Source organism: Eleutherodactylus coqui, chromosome 5 (genome assembly GCF_035609145.1).
Source record: "Eleutherodactylus coqui strain aEleCoq1 chromosome 5, aEleCoq1.hap1, whole genome shotgun sequence".
In the NCBI taxonomy this organism is placed as follows: Eukaryota; Metazoa; Chordata; class Amphibia; order Anura; family Eleutherodactylidae; genus Eleutherodactylus; species Eleutherodactylus coqui.
The window spans coordinates 211,926,845-211,940,166 of NC_089841.1; the positions used below are offsets into that span (position 1 = coordinate 211,926,845).

Consider the following 13,322-nt stretch of genomic DNA (forward strand, 5'->3'; position numbering starts at 1 on the left):
GAGCGAATGTGAAGGACTGAACGAGTGTAGTTTAAACTGAACGATAAGCAAAGGAGCCAACAATGGTTTTTATGCCTGCATACAATGAACGACAAGTAAAAAGTGGACGATTCTCATTCGTTGTTCAGTCTTTGGCTCGCATTTACACCGAACGATTATCGTTTCCTATCGCTTGTTTGAATGATATTCGTTCCATCTAAATGCACCCTTCATCTATAATCAGATTCTGAATTTTTCTCCCCTTGGGTTTCCATGACCTGGCAGTCTGCACAGATGATTGAGGCCTGAACCTTCAGAACAAACCCATAGAAATGCGAGCCGTCGGATAAGTTATGCAATAGTAATAAGTTTGAGAACAGTCAGAACTCATGAAATATCCAGGTAAAGTACTGCTGAGAAGCAGTTTCAGGTTTAATTACTACCTCTAATATAATGTAGCGGGTCATTTAGAACTTTTTAATATGATGTAATCTGAGATCCTAATCAAAAAGAACCATATAGGCTAGAAAGATGTTGCTTTTTTTTTTTTTTTTTCTTCAATTTGTTCTTTATTAGTTTTCTTTTAAAACTGTTACAAATATAACATGAAATAATTGTCTATGTGAGCATACGTATTACATGGCTTATAGAATTGTTGATAAGACAAACAGATATAAACAACTTCCCTTTATCCAGAGTCACAGTAAAGTCCGTAGCTGTAGCTTATGGGAAGAGAATGTCAATTATATAACAGAGCATAAGAAAGTTCTGCTGAAAAATAGAGTGCGGTAAACATTATATATTTCCTCTAATTATTTAAACTACTAACAAATAGAAAAGTAGAGGTGGGTTAAAGGGGTTGTCCCGCGCCGAAACGTTTTTTTTTTTTTTTCAACCCCCCCCCCGTTCGGCGCGAGACAACCCCGATGCAGGGGTTAAAAAAGAACACCGGAGAGCGCTTACCTGAATCCCTGCGCTCCGGTGACTTCTTACTTACCTGATGAAGATGGCCGCGGGGATCTTCTCACTCGGTGGACCGCAGGGCTTCTGTGCGGTCCATTGCCGATTCCAGCCTCCTGATTGGCTGGAATCGGCACGTGACGGGGCGGAGCTACACGGAGGCGGCATCCTGCACGAGAGGCTCCATTGATAAAAGAAGAAGACCCGGACTGCGCAAGCGCGGCTAATTTGGCCATTAGACGCCGAAAATTAGTCGGCTCCATGGGAACGAGGACGCCAGCAACGGAGCAGGTAAGTGAAAAATTTCTTATAACTTCTGTATGGCTCATAATTAATGCACAATGTACATTACAAAGTGCATTAATATGGCCATACAGAAGTGTATAGACCCACTTGCTGCCGCGGGACAACCCCTTTAAGGAGGGAAGGGGGAGGGAGAGGGGGGGGGAAAGGGAGGAAAAACAATCAGTCATTAATCGAATATCTGATAATTAGGTCAAGCTACTTTGTATCCATGGGTTCCACTTTTTACAGTATTTAGCATATTCCCCGTTCTTTAGGGCAAACAATTTTTCATATGTGTTATGGTCAGATATTGTCTGCTTTAAATCTGAAATAGTAGGAGACGCAGCCGCCCTCCATCTCCTTGAGACCAAAAGTTTGGCAGTGAGAAGGATATGGACCACCAAACCCCTTATCGAATGTGGCAAATGGCCATTGTCAATTAATAGAATAGCTAATTCAGGGGATCTGGGGATGTACACTCCTGTAATCGCTCTCAGAAAAGAAAAGACATCGTCCCAGAATTGTGAGAGCTTCGGGCAGCTCCAAAATAAATGGAGAATGCTGCCCTTGTGGCTGCAGTGTCTCCAGCAGCTATCGCCCGAGTCAGGGAATGCCCTCGCCAGCATCACTGGGGTGAGGTACCACCTTGTCAGTACTTTTGTATGTACTTCCAAAATGTTTGCGTTAATGGTTGCTCTATTGGCCCACGTAAAGGCCGCGATCCATCTATCTGGTGGGAACCTTTTCCCCAGGTCCCTCTCCCAATTAAGGATATGTACGCGTTTCGAATCTCTTATGTCGCCTGAGAGAGAGTCGTAGCAGACCCTAACTAGGGAGCGAGACGTTGGGCCGGGGTTATTAAAGACTCTCAAAAGGTCAGCCACCATTCTCACCCCGGCTATTTTTGTGGTTTGAAGTAGAGATCTGATTTGGAGGTATCTAAAGAATTCTCTCGTGGGGAGGTCAAACCTTTTTCTCAGATCCTGGAACGAGGCCACGCCCCGACCCGTGAGAATATCATCTATGTATGAAATTCCTTTCTCCATCCAACTCTCCAAGTGTAAGTTGAGGACAAAATATTCCAGAGTAGAGATAGGTATGTGATCTATTATTCCCCCCCCCCCGGTTATTGGGTCTCTGAGCCCACCACCTCCATGAGTTTAGTGAGGCCTGCATAGTAGGAGAAATACTCCGAGAGCTATAGATTGGGAGCACAGATGGGGAAGACGAGGCTAGCAGGGACGCCAGGAGAAGAGAGCGGAGAGGTCTACCACCATTCAAGTGAGTCTCAATTTGCAGCCAGCTTGGTCCCGGTTCTGGTTTCAACCAGAGTTTGGATTGATTAATTTTGGATGCTTGCAAATAGGACCACAAATTTGGCACCCCCAGGCCTCCCTGCTTTCTATTCAGATGCAGGATAGAGGCAGCCACTCTCGGCCTCTTACCTCTCCACACAAATACTGACAATTGTTTTTGGAATTTTTGTACTTCCAGCCTAGGAATCGGGAGGTTAATTGTACGAAATATGTATAAGATTTTAGGGAGGATCAGCATTTTATAAAGCATGACCCTACCCATCCATGACGGCTCGCTCTTTTCTAGAGACGCAAGTTCTCCGTGGAGGCTGGACAACAAGGGAGAAAGGTTAGCTTGGACAGTGTTGGACATGGGAGTACAAATTTTTATCCCTAGAAACGGGAGATCTCTGTCTCCCCACTGAAAAGGAAATTCCTCTTGGATATTTAATTTTAGGGAGTTGTCTATGTTGATAGCAAGTAACTGAGATTTGTCGATGTTTAGTTTATAATAGGAAACCTTGCTAAATTCTTGAATTATGTAAGACACCTCTCTCAGGGATGTGATGGGGTCCGTGAGGAGGAGCAGGACATCGTCCGCAAATAAGCTAATTTTGTGTTGTCTCTCGCCAGCGGGAATCCCTCTAATATTTGCGTTGAGTCTGATCGCCTCCGCCAGGGGTTCCATAACAAGTGTAAAAAGTAAAGGGGATAATGGACACCCCTGACGGGTGCCATTTGTTATTTGAAAGGGTTTTGAAATAACCCCATCTACTAAAACTCCAGCGGAGGGCTCGCCATAGAGGGCGCGGATGGCTCCAAGAATGTTTCCCCGGAATCCAAATTTCTCTAGGGTGGCGAAGGCGAACCCCCAGTGAAGCCTGTCAAAGGCTTTCTCAGCGTCTAAAGCCAATAGTATAGCTGGGGTACGGCTCGCCTCCGCCACTGCAACTAAGTTGAGGACCCTTCTGGTGCCATCCGACGCCTGTCTCCCCCTAGTAAAGCCCACCTGATCTCCGTGGATTATCTGTGGCAGAATTTTTAACAGGCGTTGGGCAAGCAGCTTAGAGTAAATCTTGGTGTCACAATTGAGGAGGGAAATAGGCCGAAAATTTGCAGGGGAGGACGGGGGCTTCCCCTGTTTGGGGATTGTCACTATAGTGGCATTTAGCATCTCTTTCGGAAGAGAGCCCGTAGAAATTGCTTTATTAAATGTATCCACCATACAAGGCGCCAGATCTGGAGCAAAGTCCCTATAATATTCATTGGAAAAGCCGTCCGGACCTGGGGCCTTGTGTGCTTTTAAAGATTTTATTGTATCTAATATCTCCAGGAGGGAGACCGGGGAATTCAATAATTTCAGGTGATCTTCTCCAATGGTGGGGAGACTGATCCCCTCCAGGAATTTGTTGATTTGTTGAATATCCGGTTGGTGGGTGGAGCCGTCTTTGTTTAAGTTGTATAGTTTAGAATAAAAAAGACTAAACTCATCCGCTATAGCTTGGGGGTGAGATATTTTGGTGTTTGATCCATCTTGTTTGAGCAGGAATGGGATTTTAGTTGGAGCCTGCCGTTGCTTAATTATCCTGGCCATCAGTCTGGAGGGTTTATTGAAGGTCGTGTAATAATTCATCTTGGAGGAGTTTAAGGTTTTAACATAATCCCCAATCAATTCCTGACGGAGATTATGGCGGAGGGACATAAGTTCCCTATGCAGCTCGATAGAAGGGGAAGCCTGAATATTGTGCTCTGTCTTTGCAATTTGCTCCAGAATGTTATTAATATGGAGTTGTTTCTTTTTCTTGTAGTGGGAGCTAATTTTAATTAATATCCCCCTCATGTACGCCTTGTGAGCGCACCACGTGGAGAAGACATCCACATCTGGATTGACATTAAGTGAGAAATACTCACTCAGTGCTTCTTTGATGGACTTTTTATGTTCAGGGAGTCTCATCAGGGGGGTATTGATTCTCCAGGAACCCAAAGTCGGGGGAGAACTTGCTATCACCAGCGAGAGAAATACAGGGGCGTGGTCTGACCACGTGGTTTTACCAATATCTGCACTCCTAACGCTCGGGAGGGTCCATTTATCTGTCAAGAATAGATCGATCCTTGAAAAGGATCTGTGGCGGGGGGAATAGTAAGTATATTCTTTAGACGTTGAATTAAGGCACCTATAGGAATCCAAGAGCGCCTGTTTTTGGAGCCAATTTGAGAGCGTGGGGGAAGTTCTATTAGATATGCTGGTGGAGTCAAGCTTCTTATCAGGGACAACGTTAAAATCACCACATATTATGATTTTGCCTTTTTGAACTTTACGTATTTTTTTAACAGTCTTATTTAAGAAGGAGATCTGTGAAGAATTCAGAGCATAGAGGTTAACTAGGGTTAGTGGGGCGCCATTAAAAAGGCCCACCAGGATTATAAATCTACCTCTCGGGTCGATTATTTGTTCAGTAATTGTGGTAGCAATTGAGTCTTTAATTGCAATTAAAGATTTTTGGGAATTTTTTATGTGTGAAGAGATGGCGCAACGCGAGAGTGAGATGTGATTCTTGTAGACACATAATGTCAACTTTCTCTCGAAGCGCGTCTCTCCAGGCTGCAGACCTCTTAAAAGGGGAGTTCAGCCCTTTTACATTTAAAGAACAGATTTTTATCGCCATATTACAAGGGGGAGTAGCGCAGAAGTTTTGTGGAGACCCAGAATATTGCCGACTAATGACCTATCACAAAAGGGAGTGAAAACACAAACATTCATGTCAAGAAAGTCTGGCACATAACATCGGAACAGATGGCCAGAAAACATTTTTTTAGCAGTAAGATTAGGCATGCGTTGATAAACCTTTAGAAAAAAGAAAACCAGCAAGGTGGTAATGGCTGTTTTGTACAGGGATGTAGTCCTGTAGAGGATTGGGGGGAATAAAAGTTCACCCGACTTGGAAGGAAATTCAACCTCCAGGTTTGAAGAAAAGAACAACTAAGTTCAGCGGGGTGGATGGGGGTGCAGGTTTTCTTCAAACGGCTCGTGTGAGCGTTGGTTAGAAGATTTGTCGTGGGTTTCTTCATTGATTTGGAGACCCCAAGAGACTAGGGACCTCTCACCTTCCTCCGGTTTATTGAAGATATGCGTGGCGCCTTCTCTATGGAGGATGAGCTTTGTGGGGAAACCCCACCTATATGGGATTTTCTCCCTCCTAAGAGTGGTAGTGACACGAGAAAAGGCTTTTCTTGATTGTATGGTGGCCGCGGATAAGTCCACAAATAGCTTAATATTTGAAAACTGCGGAGGAAGGTCAGGCATTTTGCGGGATGCGAACATCAACACCTCTTTAACGTGAAAAAAATGAATCCGCGCAATCACATCGCGAGGAATATTTTCGTGAAGGAATTTCGGTTTCTGCAGACGGTGTGCCCTATCAATGATCAATTCTTGAACAGGAGTTGAGGGAAGGAATTTTTTCATTAACTGTGTAAGAAAATCCTTCAAGTCTGCTGGGCTGATTTTTTCGGGGATGCCCCTAAATTTAACGTTGTTACGTCAGTTGCGGTCTTCCAGATCCGCCATTTTAACTTTGATCTGATCTACTTCTTCCTCCAAAGTGTAGTGGGCATCGATTAGAGTGTTATGGGACTTGGTCAGCTCTCCCATTTTATTCTCTATATGGGATGTCCTCTCTTCTATTTCCACTATAGCAGAGTTAAAGGATGCTGAGAACGTATGTAAGTCCTCCCTCATGGTGCTTCTGAGGGCAAGCATCATCTATTTTATAAAAGCCTGTGTTGCAGGCTGGTCTGAAGTAGGGACCATATCAAGAAGCTCTGCATTGTTGGACGGAGGCAAAGAGGTGTTAATTGCCTCCTCCATTCTCTGCCTTCTTTTTTCTGGGCTTACAGATGGGGAGAGATTGTCCCCAGGGGCTGACATGTGGCCAGGCGCCATTTTAGCTGGGGGGGAGGTGTTGTGTGTAGTGCCCGTAGGTTTGTCACTCACCTCTCCCAGGCTTAAGGATCGGCGTGCATCGCCTCGGCAGAAGCTGGAGCTCCCTGGCGGTGTCTCTCGGTGAGGAGCCGGATCGTCTGCAGAGTCCTGAGAAGCGCTTTTAGAAGAGAAGCGCGCCGCTGCCGGAGTCTTTCTGCCGCTCCGAGCGGAGAAGAAATCTGTCACCGGGACCGGGGACGCTTTCGCCGTCCTGCGCCGGGTCATAGCTGGTTGCCAAGGTAAGCAGCGCGTCTCCGGGGAGGTGAAGGGACCTGCTGAAGCTTTTGAAAGTTGCTTTGGAGGTGACGGACGGAGCGGAGCTCAGAAGCTTGCGACTGCCACTATCCTCAGTCAGGCCACGCCCCCAAGATGTTGCTTTTAATAGCGTGACAAGGTACACCAAGAGCCAATGAGAAGCCTGACCTGTAGCCATGAGAAATCATTCACCCAGAAGGCTTTTCAGATATCATTCAGACGGGCCAGCTATTTTCATATTTGGTTTTGCCTGCTGTAACCTCATACAAAGCTGGACTGGCGTCGGTCCCCGTAAGCAGAGAACATTCCTTGACCCGCAGCAAAGCCAGTATGGAGGGGTTAAGGAAGGACCTAATAAAAGTTAGATGAGCCACCAGATTGTTGATTCTTGAGAAAAAACTTTTCTTGCAGTTTCCTGAGCCAGAAACCCTGGATAACAAACCCCCAGATATGATATAAGCCTTTTGACTTAAAACTGATGGCGCTATGAGCTTAGGCTGTATTCACACGGGCGTGGGAAATGTTGGTTAGGGAAAAACTCACTATTTTCCATGTGATTTTCATGCGTTTTTCTCTGCTCTGCATTTTCTGGTTCTTAGCATCCTACGTTAAAAACGTATCTCACTCATGTGAAAATGGCATGTGATTACAATACGTTTTTTTTAATGCTCCCATAGAAAATTATGGGCAATTACTTCAAGAAGAATCGCACAAAAATAGGACATGTAGTGACTTTTGTGAGGCCTCATGTCCACGGGCGAATTGGATTCCACATGCGGGAGCCCGAGGACACTGACCTGTCATGGCCGAGGACACTGCGAGTCTTTTTATTTTCTTTAGCGCGGATAAGTATGGAAGCGCCAGGCGTCGCACATGCAAGTCGAGGGTTTTTAAACTCCTTTCCCGCAGGATCCATGGTCGGTCCGCAATTCAGTTGCAGATGGACCGCAGATCAAATGGCTTCCATTGACCACCATATGGTGGGTATATGATTGTTTTCACAATCATATCTTCATGATGGCTCCTTCAGATGAGTGTATTTTGCAATATACTACCTCCTGTGCATTTTTTGTATAGAGAATGAGTGTATTTTACAGGTTTTCCGCAGGCGCCGCTCGTTCACAGGGGCGGGGGAATCAATCCACCCTGATTTAAATGGTTAATTAGCCTAACAAGGTGCCGGTGATCGCGGGTATGCGCAGCATTTAGCGCATACCCAAGCATGTAGATGTGCATGTTTGCGCACCTCCCATAGACCTCTATGGGGCTTTTTTGGTGCACGGATATGCCCAAACTAGAGCAGGACCTACTTTGCAGGTGCAAAAAAAAAAAAAATTGCGAGAATGAATCCATTAAAATCAATAGGTTCTATTCTCCGAGATTTACCAGAGAGATTTTCCCGCACACAAAAAAGCAAAAACTTGCCCATCTGAAGGAGCCCTAACAATCCATATATTGTTAATGTCCTATTGAAGCGGTAATATTTTCAAAGTTAGTGGTGCCCGTTTTCACCATTTCTGGATGGATGTACTCCCGTGACACACTGTTGCCAAGATACTTATTCACATGGGCGATATTCCTATGTGAATTCTGTCTGATTGTGAAGCGGACGGAACTCACCCGGGAAAAGAACCGTCATTCGAGTGGGTTCGTGCACATGACCAACTTTTCACTTGGACTCACAACATGTCCTATTTTTGTGTACGTCCCGCATGAGCATAGGACATGTAATGTACGGTGTCTCAGACACAACTCGCTCTCAGCTGTGTGAATACAAGCTTATTGCTTCTGTAGCATTCTGCTGGCCTCATAGTGATATTCCTGGATGAATACTTTCTGCACTATGCACTTGTGATGGGGTCCGTTAAAGTTTGTACCATGATTTATCATTGGGATTCATTACATATCATGCTTCCACTTAGAGGTGTAACTTGAAGCTTCTGGACCTCAATGCAAAATCTGTAACAGGGCCCTCCTAATACAATGTTTTATTCATAGTAATGGTCTCCTTATATGGGGAAGAGACACCTAATGGCCCCCTACGGCTTCAGGACATGGGCGTAACCGCATGTTCTACGCCGACTCTGGTTATGCCCCTGCTTCCATACAGTAAACCTCTCTAAAAATGTGTCCCTTCTCCTAACCTGTCGCTTTCTTTCCTCACTCTTGTTCCCTTGCTACTTCATTCATCATAGGCGTAGCTTGATGTTCTTTGGCCCAAGTGAGTCTATAGTAGATTACACCCCTTAACTTTCTGCTATATAGTTTAAGACGAACTGTGGATATATAATTGCGGACAAGCCACGTATATACAATATAGTAAAATGTGATTATTCTCAGTAAGGGCTCATGCCCACGAGCGTCGCGGGATACGCTCGTGGATTTATGCCATAGGAGTACCGTGATTAAAAGCAAAGAAGTGCCTGCGAGTGATCGCGGAATTCCGCAGTGTCCATTAATGCTATATTAATGGCGACTTCCCACGGCGTAAATCCGCTGCAAATAGAACATTCCGCGATTTATTTCCCACTGCAGGAATCCGTGGTAGAATTCCACATGTGAGCATTGGCAGGCCGAAAGCTATTAGGTTCAATAGAACCTAATAGCTGCTGAATTCACACGCAGATTTCCGCCACAAGAAACACAGTAGAAATCTGTCCGTGGGCATTCACCCTAAGAGAAACCAAGTAATCTTGTAGATATGATACCTTTTTTAATGGCTAAGAAAAATACATGATGTTATAGCGAGCTTTCAAACCTACTCAGGGTTCTTCTTCAGGTGTAATGTAATAGATCAGAAGAGGTGTATACAATATGTGTATATAATATATATAGCGTATTTTCCGGCGTATAAGACGACCGTTTAACCCCCGAAAAATCTGCTCTGCAGTCGGGGGTCGTCTTATATGCCGGGTATACAGTGTCCCAAGAAAAAAAATGCCCGCCTCCAGAAAGCTAATGCTCTGATTGGCTAACTTAGTCTTGTGTTAGCCAATCACAGCCATTAATGACATCATTGAATGGCTGTGATTGGCTAATGCCAGACCAAGTTAGCCAATCAGAGCATTAGCTTTCTGCAGGCGGGGCATTTAAGCAATGCTCTGCCAGCATGCACGAGGGAGCGACAGGCTGCAGAAGCGCCAGAGGTGAGTATTGATTTTTTTTTTTCACACTGTATTCCTGGCATATAAGACGAAAAGTTGCAGGTCGTCTTATACGCCCTGTCGTCTTATATGCCCGAAAATACGGTATATATATATACAAGGCACTGACATGATGTGATTAATTTGCACTTAATCTTTTTTAACCAGAACAGAATGAGCAGAGAAATAAACACTTTAAAGTTGTGAAGGTTTTATGGTCTCTGAATTACTGTTAGCACACAGGCCTGGTGACCCCCTATCTGTGCTATAGATTTCTTTTTACTTCCCAGTCACACATAAATCCTCTTGAAGAATTTAATCCTCTGTTGAAAGTGTCAAAAGTTGTTATAAATCTGTACTCCTAAATTCTTCTACGGCTTTGTGACTTGAAATATGGTGACTTTCATATGTTCCATGTTGTGTCTGTGACTAGAAAAGTGCTCGGACACAGGGAAGTCTGTCTTTCTTTCTTTAATTGTGTTGTGATGAGACCTCATCCTGGCTTTCAGTTTTTGTCCTGTTTCTCCAACATAAAGGCCCCCAAGAAGACATTTACTGCACAGGATCAGGTACACAACATTGGACGTGGATAATGTGAATGTACGCGGGATCTTATAGACCCGTTGTGTGTTGGGGATTTGCATCCTGTCCGTGGTTACTACATGTGAGCAGGTCTTACAGCTCCTGATATTACAGGGATAAGTTCCTTTTTATGTGTATTAGAGGGCAATGCACTCCAAATTTATAAAGTTCCTCAAATTTGGGAGTTGTCTGTAACACAGGAGCAGAGGGTCCAGGAATATGGTTTTCAGATGGTCATCCTTGTATAGGGTATGGTGGAGTTTCTTTGTGGTTTTCCCTAGTACCTCTGGCTGTGAATTGTAGGTCACTGCAATTTACTAATTCATGGGGTAACATGAACTTTGATACCAAGAGATATTTTAGGCACTGGCACCTGTTTTTGCACTTTTTTGACTGTTGTTCTATACTTCTCAACTTTAGGAAATAACTTAATTTGTATCCTGAAGTCAGGTGTTTTGTTTCTAAATGTAATGTTTCATTTAAAGGAGAAGACTACAAGCACATTGAAGGCAAAAAAGAAACCTAAGGATGAGTTGAGTTCCCCAGAAGACCCCGAACTGGCTGGTTTTGTTTATCCCTACAATGACCTCTTGGTTTGGGCAGTGCTGATGAAGAGGCAAAAAATGGCTATGTTTTTCTGGCAGCATGGAGAAGGCGCTATGGTGAAGGCAGTAATTGCCTGTAAACTATACCGAGCCATGGCTCACGAGGCAAAGCAGAGCAACATGGTCGACGATACCTCAGAAGAGTTAAAGAAATACTCAAAGTACGTACTCTAAAAGGGAGATTGACTACTGTAGGATGGAGGGGAAGATGCGGAACTCTAATTTTTGATGATTTCATACAGTATTTTTGTGTAAAAAGCTTTTAATGAAGACAAAGCCTGTGTATATACCCTGTTAGGGCATATAAATGTCATTAAGGGGGTTAACCTGCTCAGAACCCCCAGAATTGGTGTGGTGAACCTTGCCTGTCCATGTATTACATGACTGCCATATAAAGCTGTATTAGTCCTGGCCACGGCCATCTTACTCGGCCTGAGATGAAGAGTCGTAGCTAGAGATGAGCGAGCATACTCGATAAGGCAAACTACTCGAGCGAGTAGTGCCTTATTAGAGTACCTGCCCGCTCGTCTCTAAAGATTCGGGTGCCGGCTTGGGGGGCTGGGAGCGGCGGGGGAGAGTGGGGAGGAATGGAGGGGAGATCTCTCTCTCCCTATCTCACCCACCCCGCTCCCCCCTGCTCACCGCTGCAACTCACCTGTCTCCCGCGCTGGCACCCGAATCTTTAGAGACGAGCGGGCAGGTACTGAAATAAGGCACTACTCGCTCGACTAGTTTGCCTTATCGAGTATGCTCGCTCATCTGTAGTCGTAGCGAAAAAAATGTGAGTTCTGCTATCTTTGCCTATAGACTGCCATCTGACAGCTTTTAGTGTGTCTACCTGTACGGTATACCGGAGCTGTCAGTCACTCTTAGTAGGTAGGGGAGCAGAATGCGTTAGATTACTCTGAGTCGCGACACATTGAAATAGCTGTTTCCTAGAAAATACTGAATCATGTAATGGAACAATGTATGTCCTTTAACTCCACATCTCCCTCTCCATCCTATATTGTCCTCAGAAGTGATGCCGCTTTTGCCTGAAGAGAAGGCACTCGCCCCATACCCAAAGTTATATTTACCTGGTTTTACCATTATGGAGATCCATGGGGTTTTATTTGACAACTCATGTGATATGAAGAGTCCCATGGGCCAAGTAGGTATAACTTAGGAGGTGAGTGACTTCCTTCTGGCCAAAAGCTGCACTTAGATTTTTTTATTCCGTAGGAACACTTTACAATTGGATTGCGATAAATCTGTAAATTTGACCATATTCCAAAATATTTAGAGGTGAAAAGGCTTTGATTGGAGTATTTTCTACCTTGTTTTGCTCAGAGAATTTGGCCAGCTTGCTCTGGACCTCCTAGAAAATGCTTTCAAACTGAATGAGCAAATGGCAATGAAACTTCTGACATATGAATTAAAAAACTGGAGCAACTCAACGTGCCTCAAACTAGCCGTGTCCTCTGCCCTGCGCTCCTTTATATCCCACACGTGCACACAGATGCTGCTGACAGACATGTGGATGGGCTGCTTGAAGATGAGGAAGAACTCTTGGCTCAAGGTGTAGTTTATATTAATCAATGGAGGCCTCTTCCTTCAGTAATATAACGTATATTGTTCTACACTAAATGGACACTTTATTAGAGACACCTGCGCTTTCACGATTGGAACTTACCTGTATGGAAATTATATGTTTGACCCCCAGAACGCAACTTAAAATTGAATGAGTTTTCTGTGGATGAGTTTCAGTGTAAATTCACATTACAATGGGAAAATTGAGCAATTTGAGCAAGGTATAGTCAAAAGCTGCACTAGACTAATGAGGGCTATTATTTCAAAAACTGCCAACCTTGTGATTTTTTTTTCTCGTGCATTGAGAATGTGCCAAGAATGGAGTGATCGTGGCAAAACATCCAGAAATAGAGGATCGTGTTGACAATAGGGATCAGAGGAGGATGTTAAAAATTGTTTTGACAAACGGGTGGTACACTGTCAAGCAAATTGCAGCCAAATACTATGCTGGAGCTCCAACTAATGTGTCTGAATGAACAACTCGTCACTCGTTAACGCAGATGTGCTCTAAAAACAGATGACTATTTTGAGTGCCATTGCTGTCAAAGAAAGACAGAAAGGCAAGACTCCAGTGGGCAAAAGATTGCAAACATTGGATCACTGAGCAGTGGAAAAATATCACTTGGTCAGATGAATCCAGACTTCTGTTGCACCATACAAGAATTTG

At 44.3% G+C, this 13,322-nt stretch overlaps 1 protein-coding gene across 2 annotated transcripts in view; it reads left to right on the forward strand.

Annotated features, from left to right (window-relative positions):
• TRPM6 (transient receptor potential cation channel subfamily M member 6) overlaps positions 1–13,322 on the forward strand; it is a 152,501-nt gene that overhangs the window by 60,516 nt on the left and 78,663 nt on the right. The window contains exons 16-17 of one of the 2 annotated variants that reach the window (XM_066604163.1): positions 10,967–11,247; positions 12,416–12,644. In XM_066604163.1, coding sequence (XP_066460260.1) covers positions 10,967–11,247; positions 12,416–12,644 — 510 coding nt within the window. Of the gene's footprint in view, positions 1–10,966; positions 11,248–12,415; positions 12,647–13,322 lie in introns of both variants that reach the window. The other variant, XM_066604161.1, reaches the window with a different exon arrangement.